The sequence below is a fragment of the Hemibagrus wyckioides genome, linkage group LG16 (assembly GCF_019097595.1).
Source record: "Hemibagrus wyckioides isolate EC202008001 linkage group LG16, SWU_Hwy_1.0, whole genome shotgun sequence".
Classification (NCBI taxonomy): Eukaryota; Metazoa; Chordata; class Actinopteri; order Siluriformes; family Bagridae; genus Hemibagrus; species Hemibagrus wyckioides.
The window spans coordinates 18,318,717-18,339,712 of record NC_080725.1 but is presented as its reverse complement, the minus strand read 5'-3'; the positions used below and the strand labels follow the sequence as shown (position 1 = coordinate 18,339,712).

Below are 20,996 nucleotides of genomic sequence, written 5' to 3'. Positions count from 1 at the left end.
AGCCAGTGAGAGTTTATATGTCATATCAGGAATACAGAAATCGGTGAATTGAGAAACACAGGGCAAGTGTCTTTCTCCAAGCGGAAGGTGATTGACTTGCTGATATAAAAACGAGTATGAGAGTTTCAGTATATACACAGTACAGCATAAATACACAGATAGAGAAATAAAAAAAGCCCCAGTCGGTTATTTACACTCACTGTATCTCTCTCTCACACACACACACACACACAGCTATATACACATCCAGTTTATATTTACTACATTTATGTTACAGAAGTGAAAGATGTCACTGGTGTGCTGAGCTTTAGAGCATATAGAGTATATATATATATATATATATATATATATATATATATATATATATATATATATATATATATATATATATATATATATATGATTATTGTAATATATTGTATAATAAATGCTGACCATATCGCTCACCCCCACTGCACAGTGTATATATATATATATATATATATACATATCAGAAGAAAGCACAGTTCCACAAGTCAATTTAAAATGTATATATATATACACATAAAGACGTGAACACATGAACACGTGTACGTTTAGTTTGAGCTGGTCAGTGAAAACTGAGGTTTGGGAAGAATCTGGAACGGCGAGCGTATCGGTTTTCTGCTTCGCTTCGTCTTCTGGTCCCTTCATATTCTCTTTTCCTGCGAGCCAGGTCTTCTTCCAGTGCCTACACACACACATGCACACACACACACACACACACACACACACACACGATTATTAATGTAGTTTAAATCTAAACACCGAAATCTAACCCTAAACTTATACTCAGTAACCAAAAAGGGTTTTCAGTTTCAGTATCTATCTATCTATCTATCTATCTATCTATCTATCTATCTATCTATCTATCTATCTATCTATCTATCTATCTATCTATCTATCTATCTATCTATCTATCTATCTATCTATCTATCTATCTATCTATCTATCTATCTATCTATAGATTCTTTGACCAGGGATTGGGTCGTCGAGGCCCCGCCCATGACCCACCGGGAAGAGACCCTAGGGGAAGACCCAGGACACGACCTGGGAACGCCTTGGGATTCCCCCGGAAGAGTTGGAGGAAGTGTCTAGGGAGAGGGAAGTCTGGGCATCCCTGCTTAGACTTCTGCTTCGGGATAAGTGGGAGACAATGATGATGATGATGATGATGATGATGTTGCATGTGTTTACCTCTTTCCTGCAGGCGAGTTTATCTCTCCATTCGTTCAGTTCTAGTGTGTGTTCATCTTCCAGCCTTTTGATCTTCTTCTTTTCCATCTCTACCAGAACCTGAAGTTTCTCATTCTACAACACACACACACACACACACACACACATACAAACACACAAATGAGTGTCCAATCTATAACACACTGCCTTTTTTGTGTAAAGTCCCATAAAATCTATTAAACTTGACCAACTGTTAAAACAACAATGGACTGTACTTATTTAAATAGCCAAGAAAATGTTATTTTGCGTCTTTACTTTTGCTCTGAAGGCAATGAGGCTAATCTTACCGCAGTAAAGAGAAGCATATAAACTCTGTCTTATAAAATCGTTCTTTTCCAATGCAGTGCCTGCCACCTTGAAATGCACCAGGAAATCTAAGCTCTAGAGATTTAGTCAATGCTCTAGAAGATTTAGTCAGCCGTTTTAGATGAGGTGTGATGGTGAAAGAGTGCAGATTGATGTGTTGGTGAAGGTGTGTTGGTGTACCTGGAGCTGGTGGAGCTCGTTGATGTTGAAGTCGCACTGATCTTGCAGTTCCTTAAACTGGAGCTCCTGATTCTCCTGGAGGGTCTTAAACTCCTGCTTCTGCCTGTTCTCCTCCTCTGACATGTACTGAGAGAGAGAGAGAGAGAGAGAGAGAGAGGAAACAAGTCAGTACAAGACAGATAAGAAGATCATATCTCAAAAGGAGACAGCAGGATGATGGACAGAGAAGAAAAACAGAGAGTGACCATAAAAAGAGAGAGAGTCCTGAAGACATGACACTCACCATAAATAACTAAAGAACTCCTTACAGTCTAAAGGACGAGTCTGTGATGCATTTGTTCACTAAATAATTTGATCATTATTAATCCTGCTTAATATTTATTCTGTGTTAAATATTAATTGTGTTTTTTCTTTCCTAGATACTAAATCATACCAAATGTCTACAGTCAGTAATGTCAAATATCTATCCACCAACACAAATTCCTGCTCTCTTTCTCTCTCTCTCTCTCTCTCTCTCTCTCCTTCCTTTCTTTCACATCTAACTGGAAAACATTTACGTCCTAGTTTTTTATGGTGTCATGGTTATGCTGAAAATTGGTGCTGAACTACATTACCCATCAGTCCCAGCAAGTCACCTGACCATATCACCTGTCACTGATCACTAACATCTGATCCATGTGACTCCTCGTTAGCGTTCCTGTTTAAGATTGGGTTTCTGTGAGCTTTTTGGTTAGGAATCGATGTAGAAAACGATGGTCAATAACTGGTCAACACCTGTCACAAATAAGGAACTAATGAGGAAGTCTACGCCCTGGCCATTAGCCACAGATGAACCGTATGTAATTACTCGGTCAGGAATAATTAATACATTATAAACTAAATAATAATTACAGAGTCTTGGCACAAATCTTTCAAAATTTGAGCAAATTGCAAGCAAGTTATATACACTGATCAGCCATAACATTATGACCACTGACAGGTGAAGTGAATAACACTGATCATCTCCTCACCTGTTAGTGGGTGGGATATATTAGGCAGCAAGTGAACATTTTGTCCTCAAAGTTGATGTGTTAGAAGCTGGAAAAATGGACAAGTGTAAGGATTTGAGCGAGTTTGACGAAGGGACAAATTGTGATGGCTAGACCACTGGATCAGAGCATCTCCAAAACTGCAGCTCTTGTGGGGTGTTCCCGGTCTGCAGTGGTCAGTATCTATCAAAAGTATCCTTTAAGTCCTTAAACATCTTGGTGCCAGATACCACAGCACACCTTCAGGGATCTAGTGGAGTCCATGCTTTGACAGGTCAGGGCTGTTTTGTCAGCAGAAGGTGGACCAACACAATATTAGGCAGGTGGTCATAATGTTATGCCTGATCGGTCAAGATGACAGTATCCACAGAGCTGCTGTTGTAGAAAATGTCTACTGTATAACGGTTGTGTTATTATGTGCATGTAAATGTCTATCTTTTGTACGATTTATGAGCCTTATTAATCATCATAAATAGCAGGGTGCATTCTAGCCCAGCGCAGACACAGACAGACACAGATAAACACTTTTTCAACTCCCCTAAAGCTCGCTTGTCACCAGTATAGACAAAAATATTGATGACAGATGCCTCTCATGTTATGCTATCCTGCAATCCTCTATGTAATTTAGGTTATATGTACAGCGATTCAGCTTTTGGCTCCATCATTGAAAAAATAAACCATGCCTAAAACACTTCAGATTCATCCTGAGGTTTGTTCTGCTATGCACTACTCAGTGGTCTCAGATGGTAGGGTTCTGAGCAGTTAGACATCTTTATTAGCAAGACGGCACATATTATTTCACTGGGAAATCCCACAAACCACTCAGGGGATTATGGAGACTGCATCGTTCTTCAGAGGATTAGATGAAAAGTAACTCTTGATGAATTCCTCGAAAAATGGAGACTTTTCACAGTTTCTTCAGCTCCCTATTAACCTTGCTGTCTCTATAAAAAACTTAATAAATAAAATTCCACTTCTTACTATGATTATGTCGAGTATGCGTGTAAAAAAAAAAAGGGTTTGGAAAAGTGTTTTCAGCATTTTTTGGTAATAATAAAAAAAAAGAAGTGCTGAGAGGAGCGACATGAATTTCTGTTGATATGAAAAAAATGTGAAAATATATGAATTATTTATATATAAATATAAACTATAAATTAGGCTTATCGTCAGTAATCCAGACAGACTAAAGATTAGTTTAAAGGCGGTTGTGTGTCTGTGTTAGCCTATTTTTAAAGGTTGCTGTTTTTCACTTGACCCCTATTTTTTGCTTGAACTAATTGACCTAAAATAATTAAATTAAATTAAATTAAATTAAATTAAATTAAATTAAATTAAATTAAATTAAATTAAATTAAATTAAATTAAATTAAATTAAATTAAATTAAATTAAAAAAATAAAAAATCTTGACATCACTAGAAATGTTTCTGAATATCCTGAATAAAACTTAAAAAAGACAAACAAACAAACAAAAAAAAAACACACAAAGCAGTATGTGTTAAAATGTTCACTGGAGGTTGAGAAAAAAATTAACACCAAGTGTAAAATTAGCCTGAAACCTTCAGCACAGTTAATGTGTAGATAAAGTTCAGCTATCTTCCACATACAGAGCAAATGGCTGAGGCTTTTGCTTGCCATGTTGTGTTCATGGCAGCTGAGCGAACGCTACAAACTAGCACGCTACACCATCAAGCCTCTGATTGGCTCCAAACCGATTCATCCTGACTTTAAGGGATAGCTGTGAAAGCAGGTAGAAAAATACCTTCATGCTAGAATCAGGAAAAGGGTGAAGATTCTGTACATCATCATGTTACCTGGGTGAGTTTTTGTCTCTGTTCCGTCCCACTTAACCCTTGCTTCCTCAGATCTTGCCTGAACCGGTTTATGAGACTTTTCAGCTCGGCACGTTGGGCCCTTTGGAATTGCGTTCTTTCCTGAGCCTGAGAAGACTTCTGCTCATCTGTCAGGCCCTGCTGGAACCGGGACACGCGCTCCACATCCTGCGCCATACCGTAAGAATAGGAATAAAATTAGGAATAGGAATACTATTTGTATTTCGTCGTAGGATATTCAGATCATCTAAAAGTCACCTTGCTGTGTCTCCGGCTGAGCTGCTGTCTCTGTAGAGAGTACTGCTCCTTCACCTGCTGCTTGAATAAATGATATTTCTCCTGCAGGTGGCGCTGTTCCAGTTCCCAGATCACAGACTCACGTGCTAAATAAATACACACATCCATAAGATCGCAGGTTATAACCATGTTTCTCCTCTGAGTCTGATTTAAACACACACTTTTGAAAGGGGAATGATGTGTGTGTCTTTAGGAGATGCAATCCTTTCAGAAATCCTGTCAGGTATAGTGCACGTTAGTTGTCCAATTAGCTTTAGCACTGATTAGTATGAAGAACTATTTCTATGAAATCCTGTCAGTACAGTATACGCTAACTCTACAATTAGCTGCACAGATGATTATGCAAAATTATTTATATGACTTAAAAATCACCTCAGAAATCCTGTCAGGTATAGCGCATGTTAGCTGTCCGATTATTTTTAGAACTATTTCTATGATTTAAAACTCAAAAATTGGGTATAACACGTCAGATATAGCTCATGCTACCCATCCAATAAGCTTTAGCAGCAATGATTATGAAAAATTATTTATATGACTTAAAAATCACCTCAGAAATCCTGTCAGATGAATTCATTTGAGCTGCCTTGCTAGTTTTCAGAGTCAAGAATTGATGAAGAAGTTTATGGGGGGAAAAAATCTTTAAAAATCTTCTAAAAAAAATCCTGTCAGGTTAGCTCATGTTAGCTACTTGAAGCCTTCCTTATAACATTCAAAGATATGTTTCTAAATTCTCATTTAAGGTCTTAAAAACACACAGAATTGAAACTATTCTGATTTCTATAGACATAGAATTATTAAAACATTTTTATACATAAATTTAATGCCTTAAACATTCATTGTCTGTACCGCTTATCCAATCACAGGGAGCCTGTGCTTATCTCAGATGTCATCGGGCTTCAAGGCAGGATACACCCTGGATGGAGTGCCAACCCATCGCAGGGCACACACACACACACACTCATTCACTCACACAATCACACACTAGGGGCAATTTAGAGACTCCAATCAGCCTAGAAGCATGTCTTTGGAGGAAACTGGAGCACCTGGAGGAAACCCACCAAGCACGGGGAGAACATGCAAACTCCACACACACAGCGAGCAGAGCAAGTCTCGAACCCCAGACACTGGAGGTGTGAGGCAAACGTGCTAACCTCTAAGCCACCGTGTAGCTAATGCAGCTACTGCTACAAATCTAAACATGTCTCTAGCATCTGTTTCGGTGTAGAGAATCTCCGGTATTGGTGTTGAGTTTATATTAATGTGTAGTTGATACATCATTACACAATAAGCTCTGGCAGGTCACGTACTGGTTAATGTGGAAACAAAAACACACCTGCTAATACGTCCATGAATTCCTGTTTTAAAAGTAAATACAATTGAACCATGACTCCAAAGCTGTGTTTATTGCCTTATGGTGTAAAAGTTAGCCACCGTACCCCTCTTGAGCTGCTGAGATTTAACAGTGACATCCCACTCCATAGAAGCCACTTTCCTCTTGTGTTCCTGTATGGCTTTCTGTAGCGCTTCATTGAGCTCCTGCTGCTGCTTCTGCTGAAAACGCTGCTCCTGTAATGCACACACATGTTTGTTTGTTTCTTTTTACATAAAATCGGGAATGCTATGGGGTAAAGAAAGTCCATTATTAGAAGACGCATGTTTTATATGATCCTAATTGAGTCAAGAAGCTCTAGCTTGGTCTTAAGGATGCTTATTTTGATCTAAGTCATAGTTTTGCTGATCTTAAATTGAATATAGAGGGATTTTTGTTGGTAATAAGAGTGCTAAATAGGGGTCAAAAACACACATAATCCATAATCAATCCCAATGATCGAAAACTAAAACTAATGGGAAAATAAAGCTGGGAAATACTCGATATAAAATGCATTATATAGGAAACTAAAACTAAAATATGAGCCCATTGTCATTGGCACCACTGGAAACAGCAAAGTTTCGGGATCGTACTTGAAGCTCCACCATCTTAAGAATTCCCGTCTTTGTTTATTAGTCATCAAGGCATCAAGAACTCAAGTTCTCTAGGCTTCTCCCTAATTTCCTGGTTTCATAATCACTCCTCATGTCATTTAATTTGGAGTCTGCACTTGCCTTGGAGGAGCAAAAACCTTTCTTTCCATCTAATAGTCAATCTTTCTGTTTATATTGTTTGAGGTGGCCTATTACCTCTTTAGGGTCCATTTTAAGGGCTCGGAGCTCTTTCTCTTGCTGAGATTTGAGACGGCGTGCATCCTCTTGGAGACGTGCAGTGTGTTCGGTCTCCATTTTTTGGCTCTGCTGTTCATACTGTTTCTCCAGACGGTGCAGTTCACTATCGTAGTACTGCTTCTTACTCTGTAGAGGGCGATACAATGAGATGGATGGATGGGTGGATGGATGGGTGGGTGGATGGGTGGATAAATTGATGTATGGGTGGATAAATGGATGGATGGATGGATGGATGGATGGATGAAGGAAATATAGACTACTTCTACTGTGCTCTGATTTAGTGTGTGTGTGTGTGTTTATATGGTTGTATATATGTGTGCATTCTGACTTACACTCATTTCCTGTTCAATATGCCGAAACATCATCTCTCTCTGTTGTTGCAGTTTCTGTTCCAGCTGTACGAACTCTCGCTGCTCTTCTCGCTGCAGCAGCTTCAGAGCGTGCAACTCCTGCCGCCTTCACACACGCACACACACACACACACACACCATTTTTATTTTTATAAACACACATTTAGTGTGGTTACACTTTCCATTTTATCTTAACAAGCTATATTTTGATACACATACATAAAACCCTTTTTCAACTGTACTTTATTTATTTATTTAAATCTAATTTATTATCCATTTGTTTAAATCACTCGTTTTGTGAGTGAAAGTACCTGATTGAGCGCATCTGCTGTTCTTTATCATTTCTCTCACTGAGCACTTTCGACGTTGTGACGCTCACCTCGCGCCCGTCCACCATAAATCTCCGGGTTTTCTTTACCGTTTTTCGGCCCACGGGTAAATTCTGCAGATACGAATCAAAAGAGTGAGATACTGTAGCATGTAAAGTCTCAGTCCACTACCAGAAAGTGTTGTTCAACTAATACAGATTATTTCCAGCCCTCACTAATGAATGCACTACAGTGTCTTCTGATTGGTTGACAGAAGGTCTATAAGACAGAACCAAAAAGATGTGTTATGATACAGTGTGTAATGTACATGCGAGGTTATGTTAAGATTAGCACCTGGCATCAGCTGCCTCTGCGATGTGTAACTTTTTACTGAAGGTGATGTAATGCAATCACTGGTCAGAAGCCACATGATATATGTTACTATTACTATCATTATACCGGCCAATCGAAAATATCAAAGTGATTATTACATCAGCAAATCGAAACTTCACAATGACATAATCACAGCTGTATAGCCAATTAAACCCTAACAGTCATTACGCTGACCAATCAAAACCTCACAGTCATTATTACATCAACAAATCAAAACACTGCAGCGATTATTATATCAGCCAATCAAAACACACCAGACATGATTCCAGCCAATCGCCATTTTACTACCATCGCACCAGCCAATCAGAAACTCGAGCCATCATACAAGAGCAACAAAGCAGGTTTGTTATGTTTATTGCAATAATTATGGCAAAAGTCAAGAGACTTTATCTGAGAGGAGGAAGAAAGGAATTAAGGAACAGATGGGAACCAATCACCAGTAAGGTTGTATGAACAATTATAAAAAATTGGGAAAACAGGAAATATTGTGTTGTGTTGGAAGGACTCACCGCTTCAGTTCTCTGTGACTCGTCATTATGATGTAGTGAACCGTTTGATTCGGCGTGAGTTGCTTCTGTGTTGGAGTTGCCGTTCAGGACGCTGTGCGACTTTTCGGTTAATTCCACTTGCGTGTGCGCAAAGCTAACCTGCTTGGAGCTTTTGGTATCCTTATTGTCTAAAGAAACACCATTTGTCTTTTCCGAGCTCACTTCCTCTGTCGGTGTCTCCCTAGACGTTGGTCTGTCAGTCTGAAGCTCTGACTTTGCTGAAGTGTCATTTGGAAGTGACTCCTTCTGAGAATCAGTCTCTGTGAGATTTCTAGGTTCATCGGATTGGTCAGTCGTTCCATCCTTATCCATATCTCTGTTCTTATCTAGACTCTGGATCTCATCGGGGTTTTTCTCATGACTGGACACATTCTCTGCTGGCACTTCTTTCTTCGGTTCTTCTTCAGATGGTTCATCTTGCTCAGATTCTTTCTTCCATTCTGATTCTTGCTCATTTTGGGCTTGCTGCCTTTCTTCACCAGTTAAGTCATTTATTAGCTCAGTTTTTTCCGCATTCTCAGAATGTTGGTCCTTCCCTGTGTCTTCTGTTATTTCTTCCCTAACACATACCTCCTCTTTATCATCTCCTCCATCTTCAGCTATCTTTTCCTCCTCTCCATCTTTAGCTTCAATTTGTCCTTCTCCATCCTCTCTCGAGTCTTCCTGCATTACACCTTCTTTCCGTTCCTCGCTTGTGCCCACAGAAGCAGGAGCACACACTTCCACAACTGGCTTTCTGATTAATTCTACCGTGGACGAGACTGTCTCATGTCCAGCTAAATCCAAATAATCATGTAAGCTTCTTTCTTTGCTTTCACGTTTCTGGTGTAAGTGTAAGGTTTCCAGATTCAGCGTGCCGATCAGAACATTTTGCAAATCAGCTACTCCAAGTTTATCGTCTTTTTCTACCGGTACAGGATGACATTTGAAGAACATTTGCTCATCTTTAGATTGATCATCATTTGGACTATTCTTGGACTCCGTATCCTGTAGTGTTTCCTTTTCAGATAAATTCTCTTCCTGTTGCATTTCTTCATCTTTGTGACTGTTTGCCTCATTGTCCTTGCACTCCATGTGACTCTCTGGCACTGGTTTCTGTTCTGTTTCTCCATCAGGTTGATCCGGGCTCTGATCAGGACCATCTTTAGGCTCCTCAGGTTTCTCCACGTTTTCCATCTCTTTTTCCTCTAGTGCACTTTTCTGTGATTCCCCTTTGCAGTGGCTAACAGTGCTTTCCTTTTGCTCCTGATTCTCTAGGTTTTTCATATCCTCACTCCAGACTCCTGATTTACGGCGAGTCAGGAAAGACAGGAAGTTTCCCGGAACAGACAGACGCCTGGCTCTTTTCTGTGTCTTATCTATGGCAGCAGATGCCCGACGTGCCACTTTGGGGGCTTTGTTTGGTTCAGGATTAGTTGGAATCTCAGGAGGTTCTTCACATGTGGGTGTCAGGGGGATTTCTGGCTCATCTTTTTCATCTTTCACTGGTGTCTCTGTGTTGGTTGGAGGTTCGTCCACAGGGGAATGCAGATCTGAGAGAGACTTATAGAGAGAATGGCATGTTGGTTAAAAACCAAATCAAACAATATTTTCTGTGCTTGTTTTTCTCTATTTCTTTATGTATGGTACCTCTGCCTCTATGACCTCAGTGACCTCTGCTTTAGCCTCAGCAATAAGCTCCTTGAGAGTTTGTCCGTTGCGGCCGGTGTATGAGAATGGGTGCGCGAGTAGTTGCTGTGCTCCCCATCGTGACTCGGGGTTTTTCTGTAGTGCCCTCTTCAGGAAATCATGAAAATGGTTTGACCTGATAAAAGAAAAATGCAGCAAAAGGAGGAAAATTTATTATTAAGCTCCTGTGTACATTCAGCTCTATCAGTAATATAAGCTCCTTCTAGGAGCTGATCCATATTGTGTGCAAGTGGGTGAATGAATAGCTGAATGGGTGGATGAAGGGATGGATGGATTGGTGGACAGATGCATGATAGATAGACAGATAGTTTGGCAGGTGCACCATGAGTAAAAATAGACACAGTTCCATAGTTTGAATGGACAGTGTGGATGAATGAATGGAAATACAGATTCACCAGTGATGTCGGACATTATGGAAGATGGATGGATGATTGATAGACATATTTTACATTGGTGTATGCTGGACATTGTGGGTGGAAAGATGGCTAGATGAATGGATAGACATTTTTCATTGGTACATTTTGGACATTATAGGTGGAAAGATGGATGGATGATAGATAGATAGATAGATAGATAGATAGATAGATAGATAGATAGATAGATAGATAGATAGATAGATAGAATGTATGAGTGGATGGCTGAATGGATGAATGATGGGCAGACATTTTCCATTGGTGTATGTTGGAGATTGTAGGTGGAAAGATGCCTAGATGAATGGATGGATAGATGGATGGATGGATGGATGGATGGACAGATGGATAGGTTGACAATGGGTAAAAACAGAGACAAATTTACTTAAGATACTGTGCATGCTGGACAATGTTTGTGGTAGGATGAAATAATAAACACCATATCCACATGTTGGTGATTGTGGGTGCAAGAATGGACAGATAGATGGCCAGATTCACCATATTCGAGTGTTGGTCAGTGTGGGTGGTGGAGACTTGGTGATCTTCAGCAGCACTCTCATGGGGTTCAGAGTGTGGTGTGGAGGCTCCATCTCAGCTGCCTCGATCAGTGTGATGCCCAGAGACCAGATATCAGATTTACATGAGTATGCATTCTCTTTTGATGTCTCACACATGATCACTTCTGGCGCCATCCTGTAACACACACACACACACACACACACACACACATACACACACACACACACATATATATATATATATATATATATATTGTTTATCAATATCTGTTACATACCCATGAATAATGATTATATAACTAAATAAAGCATTAATAAATATTATGCACTAATTCTCATATAATAAGAAGAGACAACATTTGTTAAGGTAGTAAAACATCCTAAAAAATATTTTAAAGGGTCAAATAACACTTTAGTATACATATGGCTTACCAGTACGGCGTTCCTATGAAAGTCGATCGTCTCTGGAGGGTGTTGTCATTTTTTGCAGACACTCCAAAGTCAGCTACAGAGCACAGGAACACACAAGGGCAGTTCTAGTGTGTATATTACATATAGGGATATAGGGTTGGTCTGTATGCTCTGTATGAGGTGTGTGTGTGTATGTTTGTGTATACCAAGTTTGATCCGGCCATCGATGGTAAGCAGAATGTTTCCAGCCTTCAGGTCTCTGTGGATGATGTGATGCTGATGCAGGTAAAGCAGAGCCTGTAGTGTCTGGAAACACACCTCACTGATCTGCTGCTCTGAGAGGCCATGCTCCAGCTCTGTGCACATAAACACACACACACACACACACACACAGAAATGTTCAAATATGAGGGAATTTAGTAAAGGCAGGGCTTTGAGAGGATTCCTTAGTGTTAGGCCACACCTACCCAGCATGATGTCATCCAGCGCTCCACCAGGACAAAACTCAATGATGACCTAAACACAGAGAACACATTTGATAAGACAGATAGATAGATAGATAGATAGATAGATAGATAGATAGATAGATAGATAGATAGATAGATAGATAGATAGATAGATAGATAGATAGATAGATAGATAGATAGATAGATAGTTGGATAGATAGATTAACAGACAATTTTTACCCATAACCACCCATCGAAGTAGATGGCGTCCAGCAATGAGATGATGTTGCCATGACGACAGGTTGCCAGGATGTTGATTTCAGTGATGTAATCCTGCAGTTGATCCTCGCTGTGAACACCTATAACTTTAGCTGCTGCTAACACAGAATTTTCATTGTTTTGAACCTAAAACACACACACACACACACACGCACGCACACACACACACATATATACTTGTTAATGAACAGGCCAGCTGAATCAGGTGTGTTTTCTGTGAGCAGAAAACATTGACCCAATGACAACTTTTGTTTCCTTACAGAGACATTCAAGACATTGAAACACACACAGGGAGGAAATCTCTAACTGAGCTTTCAGACTTTCAGACTTGAACAGGAAGCAAATTCAACCACAACGTATGCCTGAACCTGTGTATTTAGTTACCAGTTACCAAGGAAACGCAGAAAAAAACACATTCGCCTTGACACAAAAGGGAACATCTCTCCTATTCTAATTGATGTTTTTGTTTGTATCTGTTTTTTTGTGGCTGACCACCATATCACTGACTTCAGCAACATTTTTAAATCTTGACTGTTTATCACAGTGTTTCAGCTAATCTAGGAATTTGTTGTCTTTAAGAGTATGTGTGATCCGGTTCATTCTGGGGTTAAATCTAGAGATTCATTTACTCCTCTGGGCATCTTAGAATAGTGTTACAGATGTGCTTTTTGGGAGAAAACCCAGGGGAAACCCATAGTGGAGCTGTAAATCAGTCTATATTCAGGAAGTCTATATTCTTCAAAGGTCTAAAATGTATAAAGATATTATTCTATTTCTTAGAAACATCCAGAATAGAAAGAGGAACTTTGAGAGATTAAAAGTCTAAGGTAGTCCCATTGCGGTGCTGAGGTTGTGACCCCTAAGCTCGAAAAGAGTCACTACTACAAACCACTTTTACCATGCTGAGGTCTACAAGCCCATCATCTGGCTTTGGGATCATACTCCATATGTTGTACAAGCTCCTCCTTCTGCATTTTTGAAGATCTACAAAGCTATACTTCTTTCCATCCAGATCCTACCTCCACCGCTTCCATCTGGTTTCCATCTCCTAACAATCTGGGGTCTTCAAGCTCCTACTCTACTTCCATCTACTATTCTCAAATCTAGATCCTACTCCTGAGGTACCCAGTGCTCTGCTTCCGTACAAACCCTACATCATCCCTTTAAACTCTTGCTCCTATTTGCCATCTCAAGCTCTTGCCATCCAGAAGTCTACAAATTTATATATCTATATCCTAATTCTATCAAGCTAAGACCTACGAGCTCCTGCTTGCATGTGGATTCTACTCATGTAATATCTTACGCTCTTGATGTCTACCAGGCTCTACACCCTCTTCCTTGTTAGATTGCTGATATCACCCAATCTTTCACCTATATACAGAAATACTGATTACAGACATTAAGATTTAGTAGTTTAGTAGTTTCCTTATTGCTAGCAGTAAGCTTTAGGATGGTTATCTAATGATGGCCAAAAGAGCAGGGGTTCCCCTAGTTAAGTGTTGGTTCTTCTCTTCACCACTGTCACCTTTGACTATCACACTCAGGGTAAAGGAACTCATGTTTGTAACAATCTGCATCACAAAAACTACTAGCATTTGTTAATCGCTAGGTTCATTAAATTTATCCAGTTCAAAGTGCCAGTGGATCCAGAGCCCATCCCATTAAAGAACTGCTGCAAGGCAAGACTACACCCTTGACAGGACACCAAGCCTACGGTAGGATTCCATGAAATACTAACACCAAGAAACACCTATAGGTATGTTTTTGCATGAAAGACCAAAGAAAGAAAGAAAGAAGAAAGATATATGAGCTGCAGGTATCTATAGCTGTATAAGAAGGTCAGGGTTTAGAACATCACCACCAAGGAACCTACTACCATAAACCTTTCTCTAAATCTGCGTGAAACTATTAAATGCTAAAACACATCCAGGATGTAACGTCGACCTACATACGGAACAGCAGGCCAGAAAGACGTCTGACCAAACACGACAAAATAACAGCATTTAATACTACGCATGGTTGTCTACACCAGGAACTCTACTCGATTTGTCACCTTTTAAGTCTGAGATCCTATCTTAGGTTCCCTAAATTTGTGTCTAAAACAGTGTTTTTGCTGTCAGTAAGTTAACGTAGGCCTCACCAGTGTCCGAGAAATGAGACTGATCAGTGTCTAAGATACAAGACATCAGCAAATGAACAACGCATCAGTAAACGTAATGAAAAATCACTTGTAATGGCAATTTTCAAACATGACCACATGTCAAACATGACCACGTTCCACCACAGTCTGGGAAAAACAATGTCTGGGTGTGATACTGTGTGCTAAAAGTGTGTTCCAATGTTAGTGGGTGTTTATGAGAATAAAGATGTTTCATCAGGCAATCTGCAAGACTTTAGAGCTCCTTTTATAGAGTTTTAAACCTGATTACTTCATTCACGTCTCTATAAAACCTAGCAAAAAAAAAACATTATTTTGGTTTAAGGTGTATAAGCAATAGCCTTAATTACTTTTAAATGAATCAAAATTATTTTTAGGCTTATATGTGCCAGCATTTTTTATTTATTTATTTTTTTCCCTATTCATTTGAGGGACTTTATGATGTTATCGTGATAGTGTTATTGAGTAGCATAGTCTAAAACACACACGCACACACACACACACACACACAAAATTCGTGTGAATAAAGCCTTTGAGTCTTTTAAAGAGCTCACACCATGCTGGAATAACTTCCTATCCTTCCAATAACACTTAGTTACCTTATAGACTTTCCCAAAAGCTCCATCCCCGAGTTCTCCGAGTGTCTCCCAGGTCTGATGGGGGTCCACATCCCTGCGCAGGTGCTCATAATGCTGGATCTTCTTCTTCTCAGCACCCACACGAAATAAACGCATCAGGAGCGACGCCATTGCGTCTGACTCCCTGTAACTAATCACCCAAAACTCCCTAAACAGGACAGGTCTCTCAGGTACCCTTTAGTCCCCAGAGATCCTCCTAAGTAAACACGGACAGCTTTGTCAGAGAGACAGAGAGAGAGAGAGAGAGAGAGAGAGAATAATGGTGTGTGTTAAGTTGTCGACAACTCGCCGCGTATCAGGAAGCTGCTGTAGAAACCACATCCGTCACTGAAATATAAATGCCATGCTCGTAGAAAAGAAATACACTACAGCACCTCAGTGCTGATGATACAGCCTGTTATTTCTTGCCCGGATCAGTACGGCAAAGTTCAGTCCATCAAGATATCTTCTTTGAAGCTTCCTGTTTTTACATAATTTTAGAAAGTGCGTTAACATTTACAACAATTACAGTGAAACATCATGACCAATAAATGAAATTAAACCCACACAATCAAATATCGCATTTAATCATACAATATCAAACAGCAAACATACTGTCTCACTTATTCAGTGTTATGCCTCATGGCCTGTATTATGTGTGTACATGTTTTCCAGTGTGGTTCTCTTTATTCAGCTCACAACGAGAGAGTGAAGTGTGTATCCCTCCTTATACCAAAAGGCATATTTGTGATCTTTCGGGCTCTTCTTTCGACTTCAGAGGTGCCGTATATGCAGTCTTTACGCACAATATCTATAGTTTCCATGTACTGAGGCAAGAGTTTACGCCAAATTCACTTTTATTGGAGGTCTATGGAGGTTTATTTTTCCATTAAATGTTTACCTGAAGCATATATTTCTGGAATCGTGATTCAAGTGAAACGAAAACCCAGCCACTTTGAATGTGATGTGTCAATTTATGTTACATATAGTAGCAATGGTTCATATTAAGCAAACATTACAGAATGATATTTATCAGCCAAGTCTGTTCCATGAAGTAACAGTAACGTGCAGTGTGCAGAATTTCGATGGCATAAGTTAGCCTTTAAGGAATCCTAAGTAGGACTTTTAAAAAGTCTTAAACAACCAGGCTTACTTTTTACTGTATTTCATTTGTTCAGACACTCTTATCCAAGGTATTTTACATTTTTAGCTCATTTTATACAACTGAGAGTTAAGGGCCAGCTATGGCAACACAGTGGACCTGGGATTTGAACTCACAACCTTCTAGTTAGCAGTCCAACACCTTAACCACTAAGCTACCACATCTCCGTTATGCTGTGACACCATACTTCTGTTTGAAATACAGATATTCTATAACAGCTGTCTTACTTTTTTCTTGATTTTATATTATTTTATTAAACAAAACAGGGCCTTTCTGTGTGGAGTTCGCATGTTCTCCCCGTGCCTGTGTGGGTTTACTCCGGGTACTCTTGTTTCCTCCCACAGTCCAAAAACATGTACATTAGGTTGACTGGTGATTCTAAATTGGCCATAGGACTGAGTGTGTGTGGTTGTCTGTCTATATGTGTGGCCCTGTGATGGACTGGCGACATGTCCAGGGCGTACTCCTGCCTTTCGTCCTATGTATCCTGGGATAGGCTCAAGCAGACCCTAATTAGGAATAAAGCGGGTATAGAAAATGGATGAATGGATGTTTTCTACTTTCACCAGAAGTGTCTATCAATGAATACATTAACACTGGTTCAATAGGTCACAGACTTAAGATACCATCATCTAAAAACTTGTACGGTGTAGGTATACAACATACAGCAAAAAACTAACAGGGAAAATAAGAGCTTTCAGGAAGAGATAGGTCTTCAACCGCCGTTTGAAGATGGACAGTGACCTAATTGTTCGGACATCTAGGGGAAGTTCGTTCCACCACCTCGGTGCCAGAACAAAGAAGAGTTTTGACGTATACCTACCTCTTACTCTGAGAGATGGTCGGACCAGTCGAGCAGTGCTAGTAGTATCTTGAATACAGGAAATTTATTTCTCATTTTGAGATCATTAAATTACAAATATAAGACTATTAAAATCTATTGCTAGATATTCAGGAAGTCTGTCTTCTTCAAATGTACAGTATGAAACGTATAAAGAGATTATTCTATTTCTTAGAAACATCCAAAATAGTTAAAAGCCTAAAGTGGGACTTTTTAAAGCAGGCGCTAGCAAGTATTTCATGATAAGGTAGGTCTTTAAACATTGTTTGTCCAGCTGTTCTAGGTGAAGTTCTAGGAGAGGTTCGGTCCATGACCCAGGTTCAAGAACAGAGAAGAGTCTTGATGCATACTGTACACTGAGAGAATGGTCATCATTAGAGAACTCATCATTAATTCATACTTAATCATTTTTTAATTCAGGCATGAATGCAGGACTATGTGTTGAGCACTATTAGTGTTCTTATAACTTAAACACAAAGCAAGTTGTGTGCTTGCTTTTCTAAACACTAATTCAGCCAAAAACAAGAACCGAAGCTATAAACGTCCATGTAGAACTCTAGAGTTGAACCTGAACGATTTCCAAACTTCTAATTTCGCTCAGCCAAAGTATGCTGAACTTGCTGATTTGGGGAAAAGCTGCCAGAAATAAATACGATACTTGTGAGAACTCAGGGGTTCAGAGAGAGGGACGGACACAGAGCAGACACAAAAAGCATGACAACAAAAGACCAAAGCTGGATATTTCGATTGTTCTGAAAGTATTGTTCTAATCATTAGCAAAAAAAAATTAGCCCAAGTGTATGAGAAGGTGCAGCAAGCATGTGGAGATTTTGGAAAGTGTTATGGGAACAGCTGTAGAGCTAAGTTCATATTTAATGATACCAAAGGCCAGGGATATTTCAGATACTGACTAAATTCCCCACCCCGTAACAATAAATGCACCTACAAATTTCGCCTCAAGAGTTATTTTAAAGCCGGGGTTGATGATTGCTAAATGAAAACACTCACATTCTCCTTACTCGGCAAGACAGAGTCAATAAAATATCTGCTCAGATTAGAAACTCTGGTCTGTTGTGGTTGCTGCTGTATACGAGTGTGGTTACGGGTGGGTTTTATTTTAGAAATCAAATAGATAAAAGTAAACCATATGGAAAAAATTTCAGTAGTCATTGTGGAATAATCTTTCCAGACATACAACATGTATTGCTGTGTGTAGTGACGGATTTTCATGTGTGTCTGGAGAAACGACAGGGATGGGAGGCTGTCTTTGACTTTTATTATACACTCTTAAAAGTAATAGTTCCTATAGAACCCAAAATTGTTCCGTCACTTGCTTCATATATGAAACCTCAGAACGGTTCTTTATATAGAATCACTTTAACGTTCCATTGCAAAGAAGTCTTTGAATCGAAGTTAGATGGTTCTTTTTAGAATCATTCATTCTTATACTAATGCATTTATATATATATATATGTATTATGACCACCTGCTGGTGTTGGTCCCCCTTTTGCTGCCAAAACAGCCCTGACCCATTGAGGCATGGACTTCACTAGATCCCTGATGTTGTGCTGTGGTATCTGTCACCAAGATGCAGATCCTTGAAGTCCTGTAAGTTGCCAGGTAGGGCCTAAATGGATCGGACTTGTTTGTCCACCACACCCCACAGATGCTGGATTGGATTGAGATCTGGGGAATTTGGAGGCCAAGTCAACACCTCAAACTGGTTGTTGTGGTCATCAAACCACTCCTGAAGCATTATTTGATTTGTGGCACGGCCATCAGGGAATACCGTTTCCATGAACATGCCCTGCAACAGTGCTTAGGTAGGTGGTACGTGTCAAAGTAACATCCACATGGATGACAGGACCCGAGGTTTCCCAGCAGAACATTGCCCGAAGCATGACACTGCCTCCGCTGGCTCGTCTTATTCCCATAGTGCATCCTGGTGCCATGTGTTCCCCAGATACCCGGCCATCCACGTGATGTAAAAGAAAACGTCATTCATCAGACCAGGCCACTGTCTTCCATTGCTCCATGGGTCCAGTTCTGATGTAACATGATCAGTTCTGATGTAATTCTGATGTGCCCATTGTTGGCGCTTTTGCCGTTTAATATAAATAATATATATAATAAATAAATAATATTGCTAGAGATATTTACTAACAGCGAGCCAAAACGTGTCTTTTTCTATTGGCAGATACAGTAATTTAGCTTCTGTCTAAAAATAAATATATTTTATTTATTAAAAAATATATTTAAAAAAAAACTGGAATTAGCTTTCTAATCGTATTTTCTAATATTAAATTTATAAACATAAATATTACTTGAATTTGCCTATCTAAGATATGATATTATTTTTTTGCAGTGTTGCATGATAAACTCAGCCAAAGCTTGGTTTTCATTTGGATTTGGCAGAATATTATTTCCAAAAAAATAAAAATAAAAAGTGCTTAGTGGAGTGTCTTTACAGAAGAAAACAAAATCCGACAGCATATGACAAAATTGGTGCAGACATGTTAGTTCAGAAAGGATATAAGTGAGATTATTTAATGGTAGTGTAAGCTTTCCAGACACAGAACTGTAGAGTATGTAACAAAACACTGATATGATGTATTCAGATGGAGCAATCCTGTGTAATCCAGTCCAAATAGGGCTTCTGTCAAAATAAGTAATTGAAAAATCCAGTATGTCACATGACTGGCTAGCTTGTGCTTTGTCACTAGGAACCTATCTAGCTACATGAAAAAGCTTCACGTGAGTTTTGTTCGAAAGCATTTCATTATAATTTGAGGTGATGTTAAGGAAACCAGGTGTTTCTGTATGATGTGCAGATGTGAGGTGAAGAAGGTTTTTGTTTTCATTTCTTTTTGTTGTCATTTCGTCTGCTAGCTTTCCACTATAACTGAAGAAACATCATTCCTAAGTTGAATTCTAAAATTATAAACATTTCCACTATGGTTTCCATGTAGCAAACTTACAAGGTGACTTGAAATAAGTCGACAAGTTGACATAAAATATAATCTAAAATATTATATTATATTATATTATATTATATTATATTATATTATATTATATTATATTATATTATATTATATTATATATTTTAATTGTTATTTAATGTTTATATTAATTAATTTATTAAATTAATCATTTGCTTTAATTAATAACAAACAAAAAGAATATTTTTATTAAAATAATAAAAAAACAATTAATTAATTGATTGATTGATTGATTGATTGGTCGATTGATTAATTGATTTTGTAGTTTATTTCTAGGCACAAGCGAACCTAAAAAATTGTATTTTTCTGATTTCATTATTCCTCTATATCTCTGTCTCTCTCTGGATCTCTGTCTCTCTCTCAGTATCTCTGTATCTCTCTGTCTCTCTCTGTATCTCTTTCTCTCTCTCTCTTTGTATCTCTCTCTCTCTTTCTTTGTATCTCTGTATCTCTCTCTCTCTCTCTCTCTATCTCTGTCTTCTCTCTCTCTCTCTCTCTCTCTCTCTAAATAGACAAACAAATAAATAAACAAATAAATATATAAGTAAACCTATAGACAATGTGGAATAAATGATCTATGTTGTTAGAGCATTGTGTCTGATTGTGATATCCATACCCATGCATTTGGGTCTACTAATTGCATTATGTATTAATGTTTTTTTTTTATTAATTAATTGTGGAGGTCACTGTCACTGGGTCCCATACTGAAAAGTGTTTGTTGGATCCTCCAATTTCTAAAACAGCATCAAATC

The 20,996-nt window shown here is 38.9% G+C and overlaps 1 protein-coding gene across 1 annotated transcript; it reads right to left on the bottom strand.

Moving 5' to 3' along the window:
- Window positions 1–403: 403 nt before the first annotated feature.
- si:dkey-81j8.6 (STE20-like serine/threonine-protein kinase) lies at window positions 404–15,548 on the bottom strand. The gene is made up of 17 exons (XM_058411037.1): window positions 15,225–15,548; window positions 12,429–12,593; window positions 12,210–12,258; window positions 11,949–12,098; window positions 11,764–11,836; window positions 11,312–11,506; window positions 10,344–10,518; window positions 8,676–10,256; window positions 7,777–7,907; window positions 7,448–7,571; window positions 7,074–7,241; window positions 6,332–6,461; window positions 4,857–4,981; window positions 4,581–4,766; window positions 1,741–1,866; window positions 1,216–1,329; window positions 404–709 (listed from the first exon to the last, which is right to left on the bottom strand). The coding sequence occupies exons 1-17, from the start codon at window positions 15,372–15,374 to the stop codon at window positions 590–592; spliced, it is 3,762 nt and encodes a 1,253-aa protein (XP_058267020.1). The 5' UTR covers window positions 15,375–15,548; the 3' UTR covers window positions 404–589.
- Window positions 15,549–20,996: the final 5,448 nt, after the last annotated feature.